The sequence below is a fragment of the Lolium perenne genome, chromosome 1 (genome assembly GCF_019359855.2).
Source record: "Lolium perenne isolate Kyuss_39 chromosome 1, Kyuss_2.0, whole genome shotgun sequence".
In the NCBI taxonomy this organism is placed as follows: Eukaryota; Viridiplantae; Streptophyta; class Magnoliopsida; order Poales; family Poaceae; genus Lolium; species Lolium perenne.
Window position 1 is genome coordinate 162,296,878 of NC_067244.2, and position 19,155 is coordinate 162,316,032.

The 19,155-nt window shown below is 41.5% G+C and overlaps 1 protein-coding gene across 2 annotated transcripts; it reads right to left on the reverse strand.

Moving 5' to 3' along the window:
• Positions 1 to 4,754: 4,754 nt before the first annotated feature.
• On the reverse strand, positions 4,755 to 6,241 carry LOC127310558 (arabinogalactan O-methyltransferase 1). Of its 2 annotated transcripts, XM_051341231.2 has the most exons (3): positions 5,100 to 6,241; positions 4,905 to 4,985; positions 4,755 to 4,813 (listed from the first exon to the last, which is right to left on the reverse strand). In XM_051341231.2, exon 1 carries the CDS (start codon positions 6,068 to 6,070, stop codon positions 5,189 to 5,191), a length of 882 nt encoding a protein of 293 aa, XP_051197191.1. In that variant the 5' UTR covers positions 6,071 to 6,241; the 3' UTR covers positions 4,755 to 4,813; positions 4,905 to 4,985; positions 5,100 to 5,188. The 2 variants fall into 2 exon arrangements, with proteins under 2 accessions (XP_051197191.1, XP_051197184.1); XM_051341224.2 differs by having other exon boundaries at positions 4,755 to 4,985.
• Positions 6,242 to 19,155: the final 12,914 nt, after the last annotated feature.

The following is a 19,155-nucleotide window of genomic DNA, read 5'->3' on the forward strand; positions in this document are numbered from 1 at the left end:
GCCATGAATCATGGTGGAAGTTTCAGTTTGGACAATTAATCCTCAGTCTCTTATGAGAATTTTATCTGTTGTTAAATGCTTATGCATTAAAGAGGAGTCCTTTATCTGTTGTCTATGTTGTCCCGGTATGAATGTCTAAGTTGAGAATAATCAAAAGCGAGAAATCCAATGCGAACTTTCTCCTTAGACCTCTGTACAGGCGGCATAGAGGTACCCCTTTGTGACACTTGGTTGAAACATATGCTATGCAATGATAATCCGTGTTAATCCAAGCTAATTAGGACAAGGTGCGAGCACTATTGGTATACTATGCATGAGGCTTGCAACTTATAGGATATCTTATACATAACACATATGATTTATTACTACCGTTGACAAAATTGTTTCTATGTTTTCAAAATGAAAAGCTCTAGCACAAAAATAGTAATCCATGCTTCCCTCTGCGAAGGGCCATTCTTTTACTTTATTGTTGAGTCAGTTTACCTATTCTTTCTATCTTAGAAGCAAACACTTGTGTCAACTGTGTGCATTGATTCTTACATGTTTACCTATTGCACTTGTTATATTACTTTGTGTTGACAATTATCCATGAGACAAACATGTTGAAGTTGAAAGCAACCGCTGAAACTTATATCTTCCCTTGTGTTGTTTCAAAGCTTTCTACTAAGAATTTATTGCTTATGAGTTAACTGTTATGCAAGTCTTATTGATGCTTGTCTTGAAAGTATTATTCATGAAAAGTCTTTGCTATATGATTCAGTTGTTTACTCATTGTCTTCATCATTGCTTCGAATCGCCGCATTCATATCATGTGCTTTACAATAGTATTGATCAAAATTATGATAGCATATCACTTCAGAAATTATCTTTGTTATCGTTTACCTACTCGAGGGCGAGTAGGAACTAAGCTTGGGGATGCTTGATACGTCTCAAACGTATCTATAATTTCTTATGTTCCATGCTACTTTTATGATGATACTCACATGTTTTATACACATTATATGTCATTATTATGCATTTTCCGGCACTAACCTATTGACGAGATGCCGAAGAGCCGATTCTTTGTTTCTGCTGTTTTTGGTTTCAGAAATCCTAGTAAGGAAATATTCTCGGAATTGGACGAAATCAACGCCCAGGGGCTTATTTTTCCACGAAGCTTCCAGAAGATCGAGGGAGAAACGAAGTGGGGCCACGGGGCGCCGCCATACTAGGGCGGCGCGGCCTAAGGGGGGCCCGCGCGGCCCTAGCGTGTGGGGCCCCCGTGACTCCTCCGACTCCGCCCTTCCGCCTACTTAAAGCCTTCGTCGCGAAACCCTCTGTACCGAGAGCCACGATACAGAAAACCTTCCAGAGACGCCGCCGCCGCCAATCCCATCTCGGGGGATTCAGGAGATCGCCTCCGGCACCCTGCCGGAGAGGGGAATCATCTCCCGGAGGGCTCTTCATCGCCATGATCGCCTCCGGATCGATGTGTGAGTAGTTCACCCCTGGACTATGGGTCCATAGCAGTAGCTAGATGGTTGTCTTCTCCTCATTGTGCTATCATGTTAGATCTTGTGAGCTGCCTATCATGATCAAGATCATCTATTTGTAATGCTACATGTTGTGTTTGTTGGGATCCGATGAATATTGAATACTATGTCAAGTTGATTATCAATCTATCATATATGTTGTTTATGTTCTTGCATGCTCTCCGTTGCTAGTAGAGGCTCTGGCCAAGTTGATACTTGTAACTCCAAGAGGGAGTATTTATGCTCGATAGTGGGTTCATGCCTCCATTGAATGCAGGACGGTGACGAGAAAGTTCTAAGGTTGTGGATGTGCTGTTGCCACTAGGGATAAAACATCGATGCTTTGTCTAAGGATATTTGTGTTGATTACATTACGCACCATACTTAATGCAATTGTCTGTTGTTTACAACTTAATACCGGAAGGGGTTCGGATGATAACCTGAAAATGGACTATTTAGGCATAGATGCATGCTGGATAGCGGTCTATGTACTTTGTCGTAATGCCCTGATTAAATCTCATAGTACTCATCATGATATATGTATGTGCATTGTTATGCCTTCTTTATTTGTCAATTGCCCAACTGCAATTCGTTCACCCAACATGCTATTTATTTTATGGGAGAGACACCACTAGTGAACTGTGGACCCCGGTCCATTCTTTACATCTAAAATACAATCTACTGCAATACTTGTTCTTTACTGTTCTTCGCAAACAAACATCATCTTCCACACTGTACGGTTAATCCTTTGTTTTCAGCAAGCCGGTGAGATTGACAACCTCACTGTTACGTTGGGGCAAAGTACTTTGATTGTGTTGTGCAGGTTCCACGTTGGCGCCGGAATCCCTGGTGTTGCGCCGCACTACACTTCACCGCCATCAACCTTCAACGTGCTTCTTGGCTCCTACTGGTTCGATAAACCTTGGTTTTTTACTGAGGGAAAACTTGCTACTGTACGCATCACACCTTCCTCTTGGGGTTCCCAACGGACGTGTGTTAACTGCACGCATCAGCCACCGCTCGGGAGGGGGGCGGGAGAGGGAGGCAGCAGGTTAGGGTTAGCACACAGTCAATAGTTAGAAACATAGATAGGTCATGTTGATAAGAGAGAGAAGTTTAGCACACAGTCAATAGTTAGAAACATAGATAGATCATGTTGATAAGAGAGAGAAGTTGCTATGCATATGCTGAGGAGTCTAGGGAAAGATGCTGCAGCATAGAAAAGCTTAATCATATACATAAAGTATATATATGTAGGCGTGTTTAAGCGGCATGGATATTATTAACGTGGATCACGGGGAAATGCACTTTGGCTCATAGGAGCATTTGCTCTAATTATGTGAATCCACATTTTGAAATGTCAAAAAATTCTAAAATAAATTTGTACATGTACATCTAAACATTTTATGTTGGTACACAAATTTTCAAAAAAAGAAAAAAATTTCTGTGGCTCCTGTAAAAAAGACAAATTTTGATGTTGTAACACGACTACATACAACATATTTTTTTGTCTTTTTTGTACAAACCACAAAAAATATTGTTTTTTCACGAAAATTTGTGTACGAACGTAGAATGTCACGATGTATACCAAAAAATTTATGTCATTTTTTAAACATTTTTAAAATTAATTTTTAATTATTTTATATAATGGGAGCATTTGCTCCTATGAGCCAAAACGCCACCTCCTGGATCACGTTCTTTCTTTACCAAGGCAAGTAGTTGTTCTTCTTTTGATTATGCTAGTAGCTTATCTACTAGTTCCTTATTTCCATCTCAGATGTATCTCCTTTCAGATCATGCAATCTTTGTTATCCTATTATTATTGTTGCACCATGATTCTTCATTATGTTTGATCTTATGTTGTGGAGAGAGACGGGTAGTCTTCTCCAGCTTGTTGGAATCGCGTAATCTGCGGGATCTCATGTGGAGCCTTGAGGCTATTGTATTTACCTCAAGATAGTGATTGTATCACTTATCCTGCTATCCTAGTCTTTCAGTATTGGTATCACGACGGCAAATATATTGTACCGATCACAGTTCAGGTGTGGGACTATCTGTGTTCTCCGCTGGGGACGGCCTCTATTCGGGAACGTGTCGATGATGGATCCGTAGGAGCGACCGGCATCAGTAGGTCAGAGTGTCCGGGTCTTAGCGGCTAAAAGGGCACTGCTTGGCTAGTGAAGGCGAAGCTAGTCAAGACTGTTGATGTCGGAGTACCCCTCTACAGAGTGTAAAAGTGTGGATATTCACCCCTGTGACTCCCGGGTTGGGAAGCTTGCTGTCATGTGTGATGCCAATCATTTTCGTGTCCATCTCTGTTAAATTTATCTTCCGTGTTTCTATAATTCTTTTCCCTCTCCATTTCTATTAAATACCTCGTTGATATCCTTTCGAGTCCTGCTAATCCTTTGATGATCATTTTTCTTCCGTTGTATCTACTTGCTGAGTATGCCCTCATACTCACACTTGCCATCTCTATCTTTTTGCAGAAGTGGGCATGTTTGAAGATGATTGCAAAGCGTAGGCGTAGTACTACGAAAAAGGGAAATAAATATTGTATCTTGATTTGTGTATTAGAAAAGATAATGAATAAAGTGTTGTTTAGCTTCATAAATATGCGTTCTCTTGAGCCTTACATGTTTATAATCGCGAGGTTATAAATATGTGGCGTTGTCACGACTAAGCCCGGTTTCGGGGCGTGACACATACACTCTTTGACTATGGGCTTGAGCAAAGATTGGGTTGGTCTTCATGATCTATATATATTTTCAACAATGGCCAGAACCAACTATTGAGAATTATTGGCTCAAAATTAATGACTAATGGAGCGTCCCCGAACCAAGTTTTGGCGTCGCTCACCTTGCTTACCTCTTTCGAAATTTGGAACGAGTGCAATACTAGGGACTTTCACAATAATCATGCCCCTTCTATGGCCGTCCACCAAAAAATCAAAACCGAAGCCCGCCTTTGGGCTATCGCGGGCGCAAAGAAGTTGAGCAAATTGATGCCGGGGGAGTAATCAGGATGTAGTTTTCTTTTAATTTTGTTGTCGAACTTGTCTTTAATTAATAGATTGAAACAAAGATTTTGTCCTTGTTTCAAAAAAAAAAAAAAAAATCAACAGCAGCCCAACTGGGCGTTGTTAGTTGGAGCATCAGAAATCAAGACCCAAACTACGAATAACTTTTGGTGTAGACCATTAAAATAATGTTGTCCTCAATGAAAAATCTACCAATATCAGCATGATCAATTCTCCCTGGTTTTCTTTCCCCTCCTCGTGCAGTCGTGCTCTTTCAATCAACCTCAACACAGGGGTATACATCAGTGCAAAATAAATAAATAAAATCTAAGAAACACAGATCATATACATCACAAAGATCTTGATTGCCCTACCCTAGCAAAATTTTCTAGACCCGCTAACATCGTGGCTGATAGAAAGGCCGCGAGGAAGACTCTTGGAATAACAATGTTCACCTATAACATAGCACAATACACAAATGCGTTAAAATGTACATTTGCAAAAGATGTGTAGTTTAGTGAGATGGCAATGGGTTAATCAATTATTCAGATTAGAAGAAGAATGCTTACCTGAATTCGAACTACGCATGCAGCATACAATTTTCCTTATACGCCCTGACTAAGCATTCTCTGAAGTACCCCTAGGGAGGCTTGCACCGTCAGCAAAACGGCCTCTCGCCCCCGCCGGCCGCCGCCGTGGTATTCCCCCGTCGTGACACCGGCGGGATACTGAAATGCCAGAGCCTGCCGGTCCCTCCCACCCGGAACCTGTCGCAGAGGAACTCCTCGGCGTACATATTCTCCACCCTGCGGTCGACGTCGTGCAGGAACACGTCGGTGTTCCCCTCGCCACGCCTAGAACGCGCCATGGCAGCCGCCGTCCATATCGCCGCCATCCTCCCCGGCGCCGACGGGAAGTATCCCTTGGGCGCGTCCACCATGAGCATGTCCCACTCGTTCTCGTACACCTCCGGCGGCAGGTTGTGCAGCGCCAGCGGGCACGCGTCGTTGCCGCGGACAAACACGGGAGGCTCCGCGCCCTCGGCACCGGCGCCGGGGACGCAGGATGGAAACCGCTTGTAAGACTGGAGGAGGATGTCGGCGTGGTCGAGCTGCGTGCGGTACTGGACCAGGTGGGCGCGCAGGAACGGCGACTCCGTGCGGACGACGCGGTACCACTCCGGGTCCTCCTCCAGGAAGACGGTGACGCCGCCGGGGTTGAGCGCGTGCCAGAGCGGCGAGTCGTAGCCGAGGCCGAACACCAGCAGCCGCATCGGCGCGCGGCGGCGGAGCACGGCGAGGGAGAGCGAGATCTCGTCGCGCGTCTGCTGCGGCACGTTCGGCGTGGTGGCATAGTACACGGCGGCGTCGGCGAGCGCCGCGAGGCCGGAAGGCTCGTACCCGGCGCCCGATGGGGCTGTGACAACCGGCAGGCACGGGAGGAACGGCAACGGCGAGGTGAAGAGGTTGGTGACCAGCAGCGACGCGGCGACGAGCAGCCCGGCTACGGAGGCGACGACGAGACGGCTTGGGGGCTTCATTGCGGTTGTGTCGGGTACTCGGGTCGCCGGCGCGGGAACTGGCCGGACCTTGGTTTATTGGGAATGTGTTCGAGCGCGCGCAGTGCGCGTGCGTTGGGAGGTGGTGATCGGTCGCGCTTTATTTAGGCTTCCTTGCACAATCCAAGCACATCCTTTCAGCCTCCCAAGACCACGCCCTGAGATTGCCATGAGCCCAGGACCAAGGAGAACTGCAAAAATATACAGTCCTCAAGAGGCTCCTGCCACGGCCTGACTACATTTTTAATAATTAAGTGTATTTCTATATTTGTCCTAATAAGTAAAATTTATCTAAATTTAATTAATTTTATAGGAAACCGTAGCAACATTTATGACACTAAATAAATTAATGCCACTAGATTCGCTGTACTCCCTCCATCTCGATTTAGCATACGTGCATGTAGTTTTCACGTGAATACAACTCTAATGATACATTGCAACGTATCTATAATTTATGATGCTCCATGCTTGTTTTACATCAATTGCTATATATTTTGTTTATATTTCGTGGCACTTTTATGCATTTTTCGGAACTATCCTATTGACAAGATGCCACAGTGCCAGTTCCCTGTTTTCTGTTGTTTTTATATTTCAGAAAAGTTGTACAGGAAATATTCTCGGAATTGGACGAAACAAAAGCCAAAGTTCCTATTTTCCCCGTGCGAAGACGGAGTCCAGAGCAGAGACGGAGGAGAGCCACAGGGTGGCCATACCTACCCTAGGCACGGCCTGGCCCTAGCCCGCGCCTAGGGGTGGTCTGGGGCCACTAGGCCTTCACCGACCTCGCCCTTCCGCCTATATAAATCTCTCGATGCAAAAAAAAACCTAAATATACCAGCCTCCACCCACGAAAAGTTCCGTAGCTCTACCGTCGTCGCAGACAAGATTCGGGGGACATAAGTCTATGTTCCGGCACACTGTCGGGACGGGGAATTGCCCCCGGAGCCATCTCCATCGACTCCACCGCCATATCCATCGCCGTTGCTGACTCCCACGATGAGGAGTGAGTAGTTCTCCCTCGGGGCTGAGGGCTCTACTGGTAGCTATGTGGTCTGTCTCTCTCTCTCTCTCTCCCATGGTGTGAGCTTTATGTGACCATGAGCTTTGTAATCTAGATGTCATTATGCTATTCAAGTGGATTTTACCTATGTGATCTCTGGAGACTCCTTGTCCCACGTGTGTAAAGGTGGAGTGTGTGCGCCGTGTGGGTCTCTTAGGCTATATTTAACAGAATACATGTTCACTGAATTATGATTTGAGTTGGATGTCTCTATGAAATTGTGGTGTGTTAGTACCACCTATGAATGCTCAAAGTGCAGCACGGGGTATTCATTAGTACTTGGGAATACATTTTTAAGGTTTGCTTTTGCAGACCTACACAGTGGATTAATGTTCGTTATCCAGCCGGAGAGTCTTTCAAAGTAGCATAGTGAAATGCTTATATTTATATTCCTTTGTGATATCATTGTTGAGAGTGACCATTAGTGAAAGTATGATTCCTAGGCCTTGCTTCCAAACATCGGATCACCATTTATTTACTGTTTTACTGCATGTTTACTTGCTGTCATATTTATTTCAGATTGTTATTACCACTCATATTCATCCATATAACTTTCATTTTACTATCTCTTCGCTGAACTAGTGCATCTATACATCTGATAAGTGTATTGGGTGTGTTGGGGACACAAGAGACTTCCTGTATCTTAATTGCAGGGTTGCTTGAGAGAGATACCTTTGACCTCTACCTCCCTGAGTTCGATAAGCCTTAGGTGATCCACTTAAGGGAAACTTGATGCTGTTCTACAAACCTCTGCACTTGGAGGCCTGATACGTCCCCGACGTATCCATATTTTCTGTCGTTCCATGCTTGTTTTATGACAATACTTACATGTTTTGCTTGCACTTTATGATGATTTCATGCATTTTCCGGAACTAACCTATTAACAAGATGCCACAGTGCCAGTTCCTGTTTTCTGCTGTTTTTGGTTCCAGAAAGGCTGTTCGGGCAATATTCTCGGAATTGGACGAAATCAACACCAAACCTCCTATTTTTCCCGGAAGGCTCCAGAACACCGAAGAAGAGTCGGAGAGGGGCCAGGGGCCACCACACCACATGGCGGCGCGGGCCAGACCCTGCCCGCGCCAGCCTAGGGTGAGGCGCCCCCAGGTGCCCCCCTGTGCCGCCTCTTCGCCTATAAAATCCCTTTCGACCTAAAAACACCGTACCAATTGACGAAGTCGCCAGAAACCCTCCAGAACGCCGCCACATCGCGAAACTCCGTCTCGGGAGCCAGAAGTCTCCGTTCTGGCACTCCGCCGGGACGGGGAATTGGAGGATATCATCGCCATCATCACCGCCAACGCCTCTACATCAACCAGCCATGTTTCCCCCATCCATGTGTGAGTAATTCCCCCGCTGTAGGCCGAAGGGGATGGTAGGGATTGGATGAGATTGGTCATGTAATAGCATAAGATTGTTAGGGCATAGTGCCTAGTGTCCGTAATCGGTACTTTGATGATATTGTTGCAACTTGTTATGCTTAATGCTTGTCACTAGGGCCCGAGTGCCATGATCTCAGATCTGAACATGTTATTATTTCATCATGATATTCATTGTTTATTGATCTTACCTGCAAGTTGTATACACATGTCGCTGTCCGGAACCAATGGCCCCGAAGTGACAAAAATCGGGACAACCAGAGGGGATGGTAGTGATGTGAGGATCACATGTGTTCACGGAGTGTTAATGCTTTGCTCCGGTACTCTATTAAAAGGAGTACCTTAATATCCAGTAGTTTCCCTTGAGGCCCGGCTGCCACCGGCTGGTAGGACAAAAGATGTTGTGCAAGTTTCTCATTGCGAGCACGTACGACTATAATTGGAACACATGCCTATTGATTGCTTTGTACTTGGACACCGTTTTATTATTTTCTGCAAATGCCCTGCTATGATTGTTACATGAGTTTCTCTCATCCATGCAACGCCCGTTCATCCGTCCCCGTGCCTACAGTATTTTAATCCTGCTGTTTACTATAATCACTACTGCTTTCTTTGTTACTCTGCTGCTGTTATTTCACTACTGCTACTGCTATAAAACTGTTACTACTGATAAACTCTTGCGAGCAAGTCTGTTTCAAGGTGCAGCTGAATTGACAACTCTGCTGTTAAGGCTTCCAAGTGTTCTTTGTCTCCCCTTGTGTCGAATCAATAAATTGGGTTATACTACCCGCGAAGACTGCTGCGATCCCCTATACTTGTGGGTCATCAAGACTGTTTTCTGGCGCCGTTGCCGGGGAGGCATAGCTCTACTCATAAGTTCACCTGGGGAGTACACTCTACCTCTCTCTCTGTTTTATTTTATTTTGTTTTGCTTAGTTTACTTTTGTCTAGTTTATTTGTGCTTAGTTTATTTCTGTCTAGTATTACTTTGCTTAGTTTACTTTTGTCTAGTTTATTTCAGTTTTGTTTTATTTTCCTCATATACCCAAAAATCCATAAAAATTTGAAAAAACGAAAAATTAAAAACTGCTGTCATGGGAGAACCAACAACCTACTTGGAGCTTATGGAATGTTATAATTGTTATAGAGAATCAAGAACTGGTAAAATAATGAGTGCTATGATAGAAAAAGTGAATACAATTGCTAAAATCTTGCTTAAACGCCATGATATAAACTGTTGCTCTCAACAGGACACTAAACATCTTAAATTTCAATGTGGCTTTAGTGAGGAATTTTTAATTAAGAACTATAATCGGAATTGCTATATTCATTATGGGTTCGAAGAGGTAGAACAATTTGTCGTATTTATGGGAGCTTCTGAGATCGAATCCTTCATGGTTGAGAATTATGAAACTTGTGTTGTTTGTAAGGACCTTAAAGATTATGTCTCTTCTATCCTTAATTGTTGCATAGAATGCTTCAGTAATAATCCTTATATCGTTGATTATAAAGAGAGACTCATTAATGCACAAGAATGCACTCACAATTTGCAGGAACCTGTGGAACAAGAAACTGATGAACCTGAAAGCTCATTGGATAAAAAAGAGGAGGAAATTGATGAACCTGAAAGCTCATTGGATGAAAAAGAAGAAGAGAGCGACGAACAAAAGGGGGAAGAATGGATTAGCTACCCATGCCAACCTTCTAATGAGAGTAACTCTTTATCTCTTACACTATTTGATTGTCCTCCATGCTTACCGAAAGAGGTTGAATGTTATGTTCCTGTGGATTCTCTTGAAATATTCCCTATGAGTAAAACTTGTGAGAATAATTATGCTACTGTTATTTATGATAATCCATGCTACTTTGATAAATCTTATGATAATGCTTTGTTTGTGCCTGATGTCGAAATACATGGTACTAAAGAATTTTGCTTAGCAAATGTTTATGATAAAGCTCTAGATGATGGTCCTATGTTACTTGATACTATTAATTGTACTACTAATGAAAATGGGATTGGAGAGTCCTTGACTTATTCTATGAGTCCCATATCTCTTGAGATTGATCAACTACCTTGTTATATTATTAATAAAAGTAAGTTTGAAAGTTTTTATTCCACTATTCTTGAACTTGATAAAAATTATGTGTTTGGAAATCATGAGAAGCATGCTGCATGTGATAGTTATATTGTTGAGTTTGTTCATGAAGCTACTGAAAATTATTATGAGATAGGAAAATATGGTAGTAGAAATTTTCATGGTACTAATACACCTCTCTATATGCTGAAATTGTTGAAGTTACACTTGTTCTATCTTCTTATGCTTGTCACTTTGTTCTTCATGAATTTATTTGTGTACAAGATTCCTTTGCATAGGAAGCATGTTAGACTTAAATGTGTTTTGGATTTGCCTCTTGATGCTCTCTCTTTTGCTTCAAATACTATTTCTTGCGAGTGCATCATTAAAACTGCTGAGCCCATCTTAATGGCTATAAAGAAAGCAACTTCTTGGGAGATAACCCATGTGTTATTTTGCTACAGTACTTTATTTTATATTTGTGTCTTGGAAGTTGTTTACTACTGTAGCAACCTCTCCTTATCTTAGTTTTGTGTTTTGTTGTGCCAAGTGAAGCCTCTAATCGAAGGTTGATACTAGATTTGGATTTCTGCGCAGAAACAGATTTCTATCTGTCACGAATCTGGGCTGTTTTCTCTGTAGGAAAATCAGAAAAATATGCCAATTTATGTGCGTGTTCCTCAGATATGTACGCAACTTTCATTAGTTTGAGTTTTCTGATTTGAGCAACGGAAGTATTTTATTAAAATTCGTCTTTACTGGCTGTTCTGTTTTGGCAGATTCTGTCTCTGTTTTTTGCATTGTCTCTTGTGGACTTCAAGCGAGCTTTTCTAGACATAGAGAGCTGTAGCTAATGTTTTATTGAGTTCTTGCAATGTGCCACTACAGGACCAAGGTGGATTCAAATTTTTTGAGTACTAACCCCTCTAATGAAGTTTATGAGAAGTTTGTTGTGAAGGAAGTTTTCAAGGGTCAAGAGAGGAGGATGATATATGATCAAGAAGAGTGAAAAGTCTAAGCTTGGGGATGCCCCCATGGTTCATCCCTGCATATTTCAAGAAGACTCAAGCGTCTAAGCTTGGGGATGCCCAAGGCATCCCCTTCTTCATCAACTTATCAGGTTCCTCCCCTGAAACTATATTTTTATTCAGTCACATCTTATGTGCTTTACTTGGAGCGTCCGTGTGCTTTTATTTTTGTTTGTGTTTGAATAAATTCGGATCCTAGCAATCCTTGTTTGGGAGAGATACACGCTCTGCTTTTTCATATGAACACTTGTTCTTCGTTTTACTTTTAATGTTCAATGATAAAAGTTGGAAGCTACAATACTTATCTTTATTTGGTTGGAAGCAGAAAATGCCTCATATGTCTTGGATAATTTGATACTTGGCAATTGTTTTGAGCTCTAAAGTAGATCATAAGTTTTTGCATGTAGTTTAAACCTATTAGTGGAGAACTACCGTAAAGCTTGTTAAAATTGGTTTGCATAATTGATCTCTCTTAAGGTCTAGATATTTTCTGGTAAAAGTGTTTGAGCAACAAGGAAGACAGTGTAGAGTATTATAATGCTTGCAATATGTTCTTATGTAAGTTTTGCTGTACCGGTTCATACTTGTGTTTGCTTCAAACAACCTTGCTAGCCTAAGCCTTGTACTGAGAGGGAATACTTCTCATGCATCTAAAATCCTTGAGCCAACCACTATGCCATTTGTGTCCACCATACCTACCTACTATGTGGTATTTCCTGCCATTCCAAAGTAAATTGCTTGAGTGTTACCTTTAAACAATTCAAAATGCTTCTCAATTTGTGTTAATGTTTTATAGCTCATGAGGAAGTATGTGGTGTTTTATCTTTCAATCTTGTTGGGCAACTTTCACCAATGGACTAGTGGCTTCATCCGCTTATCCAATAATTTTGCAAAAAGAGCTGGCAATGGGATTCCCAGTCCCAAATTAATTAAACTAAATAGACACTCCTCCATGGTATATGATTGTTGGACGGCACCCGAAGGATTCGGTTATCCATGGCTTGTGTAAGCAAAGGTTGGGGGGAGTGTCATCATAATAAAAACTAAAATAAAAAGGCACTCCTTCATGGTATGAGATTGTTGGCAGGCACCCGAGGATTCGGTTAGCCATGGTTTGTGAAAGAAAGGTTGGAAAGAGTGCCACACAAAAATAAAAATAAAATGGGAGCCGCTCTTTGAAGGTTTGTCTGGCAAGGGGGTTAGAGTGCCCACTACCATTCGTTGACAACAACAAACACCTCTCAAAATTTTACTTTTATGCTCTCTCTATGTTTTCAAAATAAAAGCTCTAGCACAAATATAGCAATCGATGCTTCCCTCGTAGAAGGGCCATTCTTTTACTTTTATATTGAGTCAGTTTACCTACTTCCTTCCACCTTAGAAGCAAACACTTGTGTTAACTGTGCATTGATTCTTACATACTTGCATATTTGCATTCATCATATTACTTTATGTTGACAATGTCCATGAGATATGCATGTTGAAAGTTGAAAGCAACCGCTGAAACTTAAATCTTCCTTTGTGTTGCTTCGATGCCTTTACTTTGAATTTATTGCTTTATGAGTTAACTCTTGTGCAAGACTTTTGATGCTTGTCATGAAAGTATTATTCATGAAAAGTTTTGCTATATGTTATCTATTTGTTAGCAACTATAGATCATTGCCTTGAGTCACTTCATTCATTTCATATGCTTTGTAATAGTATGATCAAGGTTATGTAAGTAGCATGTCACTACAGAAATTATTCTTTTTATCGTTTACCTGCTCGGGACGAGCAGGAACTAAGCTTGGGGATACTGATACGTCCCCGACGTATCCATATTTTCTGTCGTTCCATGCTTGTTTTATGACAATACTTACATGTTTTGCTTGCACTTTATGATGATTTCATGCATTTTCCGGAACTAACCTATTAACAAGATGCCACAGTGCCAGTTCCTGTTTTCTGCTGTTTTTGGTTCCAGAAAGGCTGTTCGGGCAATTGATGCGTGTAGTTGACACGTCCGTTGGGAACCCCAAGAGGAAGGTGTGATGCGCACAGCGGCAAGTTTCCCTCAGTAAGAAACCAAGGTTTAATCGGACCAGTAGGAGTCAAGAAGCACGTTGAAGGTTGATGGCGGCGAGATGTAGTGCGGCGCAACACCAGGGATTCCGGCGCCAACGTGGAACCTGCACAACACAACCAAAGTACTTTGCCCCAACGAAACAGTGAGGTTGTCAATCTCACCGGCTTGCTGTAACAAAGGATTAACCGTATTGTGTGGAAGATGATTGTTTGCAGAAAACAAAGAGAACAAGTATTGCAAGATTGTATTTCAGTAAAGAGAATTGGACCGGGGTCCACAGTTCACTAGAGGTGTCTCTCCCATAAGACGAACAGCATGTTGGGTGAACAAATTACAGTTGGGCAATTGACAAATAAAGAGAGCATGACCATGCACATACATATCATGATGAGTATAGTGAGATTTAATTGGGCATTACGACAAAGTACATAGACCGCCATCCAACTGCATCTATGCCTAAAAAGTCCACCTTCAGGTTATCATCCGAACCCCCTCCAGTATTAAGTTGCAAAGCAACAGACAATTGCATTAAGTATGGTGCGTAATGTAATCAACAACTACATCCTTAGACATAGCATCAATGTTTTATCCCTAGTGGCAACAACACAACACAACCTTAGAACTTTCTCACATCGTCCTGTGTCAATGCAGGCATGAACCCACTATCGAGCATAAGTACTCCCTCTTGGAGTTACAAGCATCTACTTGGCCAGAGCATCTACTAGTAACGGAAAGCATGCAAGATCATAAACAACACGTAGATATAACTTTGATAATCAACATAACAAGTATTCTCTATTCATCGGATCCCAACAAACGCAACATATAGAATTACAGATAGATGATCTTGATCATGTTAGGCAGCTAACAAGATCCGACAATGATAGCACAATGGGGAGAAGACAACCATCTAGCTACTGCTATGGACCCATAGTCCAGGGGTAGACTACTCACACATCACACCGGAGGCGACCATGGCGGCGTAGAGTCCTCCGGGAGATGATTCCCCTCTCCGGCAGGGTGCCGGAGGCGATCTCCTGGATCCCCCGAGATGGGATCGGCGTTGGCGGCATCTCTGGAAGGTTTTCCGTATCGTGGCTCTCGGTACTGGGGGTTTCGTCACGGAGGCTTTAAGTAGGCGGAAGGGCAAGTCAGGAGGGGGCACAGGGGCCCCAGACCACAGGCCGGCGCGGCCAGGGGGTGGGCCGCGCCGCCCTAGGGTTTGGGCACCCTGTGGCCCCACTTCGTTTCGTCTTCGGACTTCTGGAAGCTTCGTGGAAAAATAGGCCCCTGGGCTTTGATTTCGTCCAATTCCGAGAATATTTCCTTACTAGGATTTCTGAAACCAAAAACAGCAGAAAAAAGAATCGGCACTTCGGCATCTTGTTAATAGGTTAGTTCCAAAAATGCACGAATATGACATAAAGTGTGCATAAAACATGTAGATAACATCAATAATGTGGCATGGAACATAAGAAATTATCGATACGTCGGAGACGTATCAGCATCCCCAAGCTTAGTTCTGCTCGTCCCGAGCAGGTAAAACGATAACACAGATAATTTCTGGAGTGACATGCCATCATAATCTTGATCATACTATTTGTAAAGCATATGTAGTGAATGCAGCGATCAGAACAATGTATATGACATGAGTAAACAAGTGAACCATAAAGCAAAGACTTTTCATGAATAGCACTTCAAGACAAGCATTAATAAGTCTTGCATAAGAGTTAACTTATAAAGCAATAATTCAAAGTAAAGACATTGAAGCAACACAAAAGAAGATTAAGTTTCAGCGGTTGCTTTCAACTTGTAACATGTATATCTCATGGATATTGTCAACATAGAGTAGTATAATAAGTGCAATAAGCAAGTATGTAGGAATCAATGCACAGTTCACACAAGTGTTTGCTTCTTGAGGTGGAGAGAAATAGGTGAACTGACTCAACATTGAAAGTAAAAGAATGGTCCTCCATAGAGGAAAAGCATCGATTGCTATATTTGTGCTAGAGCTTTGATTTTGAAAACATGAAACAATTTTGTCAACGGTAGTAATAAAGCATATGCATCATGTAAATTATATCTTATAAGTTGCAAGCCTCATGCATAGTGTACTAATAGTGCCCGCACCTTGTCCTAATTAGCTTGGACTACCGGATCATCACAATGCACTGTTTTAACCAAGTGTCACAAAGGGGTACCTCTATGCCGCCTGTACAAAGGTCTAAGGAGAAAGCTCGCATTGGATTTCTCGCTATTGATTATTCTTCAACTTAGACATCCATACCGGGACAACATAGACAACAGATAATGGACTCCTCTTTTATGCATAAGCATGTAACAACAATTAATAATTTTCTCATTTGAGATTGAGGATATATGTCCAAAACTGAAACTTCCACCATCGATCATGGCTTTAGTTAGCGGCCCAATGTTCTTCTCTAACAATATGCATGCTTAACCATAAGGTGGTAGATCTCTCTTACTTCAGACAAGACGGACATGCATAGCAACTCACATGAAATTCAACAATGAATAGTTGATGGCGTCCCCAGTGAACATGGTTATCGCACAACAAGCAACTTAATAAGAGATAAAGTGCATAATTACATATTCAATACCACAATAGTTTTTAAGCTATTTGTCCCATGAGCTATATATTGCAAAGGTGAATGATGGAATTTTAAAGGTAGCACTCAAGAAATTTACTTTGGAATGGCAGGAAATACCATGTAGTAGGTAGGTATGGTGGACACAAATGGCATAGTGGTTGGCTCAAGTATTTGGATGCATGAGAAGTATTCCCTCTCGATACAAGGTTTAGGCTAGCAAGGTTATTTGAAACAAACACAAGGATGAACCGGTGCAGCAAAACTCACATAAAAGACATATTGAAAACATTATAAGACTCTACACCGTCTTCCTTGTTGTTCAAACTCAATACTAGAAATTATCTAGACCTTAGAGAAACCAAATATGCAAACCAAATTTTAGCATGCTCTATGTATTTCTTCATTAATGGGTGCAAAGCATATGATGCAAGAGCTTAAACATGAGCACAACGATTGCCAAGTATCACATTACCCAAGACATTAATAGCAATTACTACATGTATCATTTTCCAATTCCAACCATATAACAATTTAACGAAGGAGAAACTTCGCCATGAATACTATGAGTAGAAACCAAGGACATACTTGTCCATATGCTACAGCGGAGCGTGTCTCTCTCCCATAAAGTGAATGCTAGGATCCATTTTATTCAAACAAAACAAAAAAAAAAACAAACCGACGCTCCAAGAAAAGCACATAAGATGTGATGGAATAAAAATATAGTTTCAGGGGAGGAACCTGATAATGTTGTCGATGAAGAAGGGGATGCCTTGGGCATCCCCAAGCTTAGATGCTTGAGTCTTCGTAATATATGCAGGGGTGAACCACCGGGGCATCCCCAAGCTTAGAGCTTTCACTCTCCTTGATCATGTTGCATCATACTCCTCTCTTGATCCTTGAAAACTTCCTCCACACCAAACTCGAAACAACTCATTAGAGGGTTAGTGCACAATATAAATTGACATATTCAGAGGTGACACAATCATTCTTAACACTTCTGGACATTGCATAATGCTACTGGACATTAGTGGATCAAAGAAATTCATCCAACATAGCAAAAGAGGCAATGCGAAATAAAAGGCAGAATCTGTCAAAACAGAACAGTTCGTATTGACGAATTTTAAAATGGCACCAGACTTGCTCAAATGAAAATGCTCAAATTGAATGAAAGTGGCGTACATATCTGAGGATCATGCACGTAAATTGGCTTAATTTTCTGAGCTACCAACAGGGAGGTAGACCCAGATTCGTGACAGCAAAGAAATCTGGAACTGTGCAGTAATCCAAATCTAGTACTTACTTTTCTATCAACGGCTTAACTTGGCACAACAAAACACAAAACTAAGATAAGGAGAGGTTGATACAGTAGTAAACAACTTCCAAGACACAAAATAAAAACAAAGTACTGTAGGTAAAAACATGGGTTGTCTCCCATAAGCGCTTTTCTTTAACGCCTTTCAGCTAGGCGCAGAAAGTGTGTATCAAGTATTATCAAGAGACGAAGTGTCAACATCATAATTTGTTCTCATAATAGAATCAAAAGGTACCTTCATTCTCTTTCTAGGGAAGTGTTCCATACCTTTCTTGAGAGGAAATTGATATTTTATATTACCTTCCTTCATATCAATGATAGCACCAACAGTTCGAAGAAAAGGTCTTCCCAATATAATGGGACAAGATGCATTGCATTCAATATCCAAGACAACAAAATCAACGGGAACAAGGTTATTGTTAACGGTAATACGAACATTATCAACTTTACCCAAAGGTTTCTTTGTAGAATGATCAGCAAGATTAACATCCAAATAACAATTTTTCAGCGGTGGCAAGTCAAGCATATTATAAATTTTCTTAGGCATAACAGAAATACTTGCACCAAGATCACATAAAGCATTACAATCAAAATCTTTAACCTTCATCTTAATGATGGGCTCCCAACCATCCTCTAGCTTTTTAGGAATAGAGGCTTTGCGCTCTAGTTTCTCTTCTCTAGCTTTAATGAGAGCATTTGTAATATGATGTGTGAAAGCCAAATTTATAGCACTAGCATTAGGACTTTTAGCAAGTTTTTGCAAGAACTTTATAACTTCAGAGATGTGGCAATCATCAAAGTTCAAACCATTATAATCTAAAGCAATGGGATCATCATCCCCAATGTTGGAAAAAATTTCAGCAGCTTTATCACAGGCAGTTTCAGCAGTTTTAGCAGTTTCAGGCAGTTTTTCGCGCTTTGTATTAGAAGTGGAAACATTGCTAACACCAATTATTTTATTAGTATTAGTAGGAGGTGCAGCAACATGTGTAGCATTAACATTACTAGTGGTGGTAATAGTCCAAACTTTAGCTACATTCTTCTCTTTAGCTAGTTTTTCATTTTCTTCTCTATCCCACCTAGCACGCAGTTCGGCCATTAATCTTATATTCTCATTAATTCTAACTTGGATGGCATTTGCTGTAGTAGTAATTTTATCATCTAAATCCTCAGGTTTAGCAGCCATTTTATTAATTAAAGAAGATTGTGATGCAGACATATATGAGATTCGGGTTTCAGCATTAGCAAGTTTAGTTTGCAACCCCGAGATCTCCCTATTCAGATTTTCAAGTTGATTCCCTATATTCTTCAACAAGGTAGATTGCTCATTCATAGTTTTAGTAAACAATTTATTTTGCTCATATTGTGATTGCATAAAGCTCTTAGTGGATCTTTCAATTTCTAGCATCTTTTCTTCATTAGATGAAGCATATCTACCATAAGAATTACCATTAGCAGGGTATGGCCTAGAATCATTGTGATTGTTATTTTTAATGAAATTCACATCAACATATTCTTTTTGAGCAACTAATGAAG

Excerpts from the sequence above, each read along its gene's own strand:
- LOC127310558 (XM_051341231.2), bottom strand. The coding sequence starts at position 6,070 with ATGAAGCCCCCAAGCCGTCTCGTCGTCGCCTCCGTAGCCGGGCTGCTC.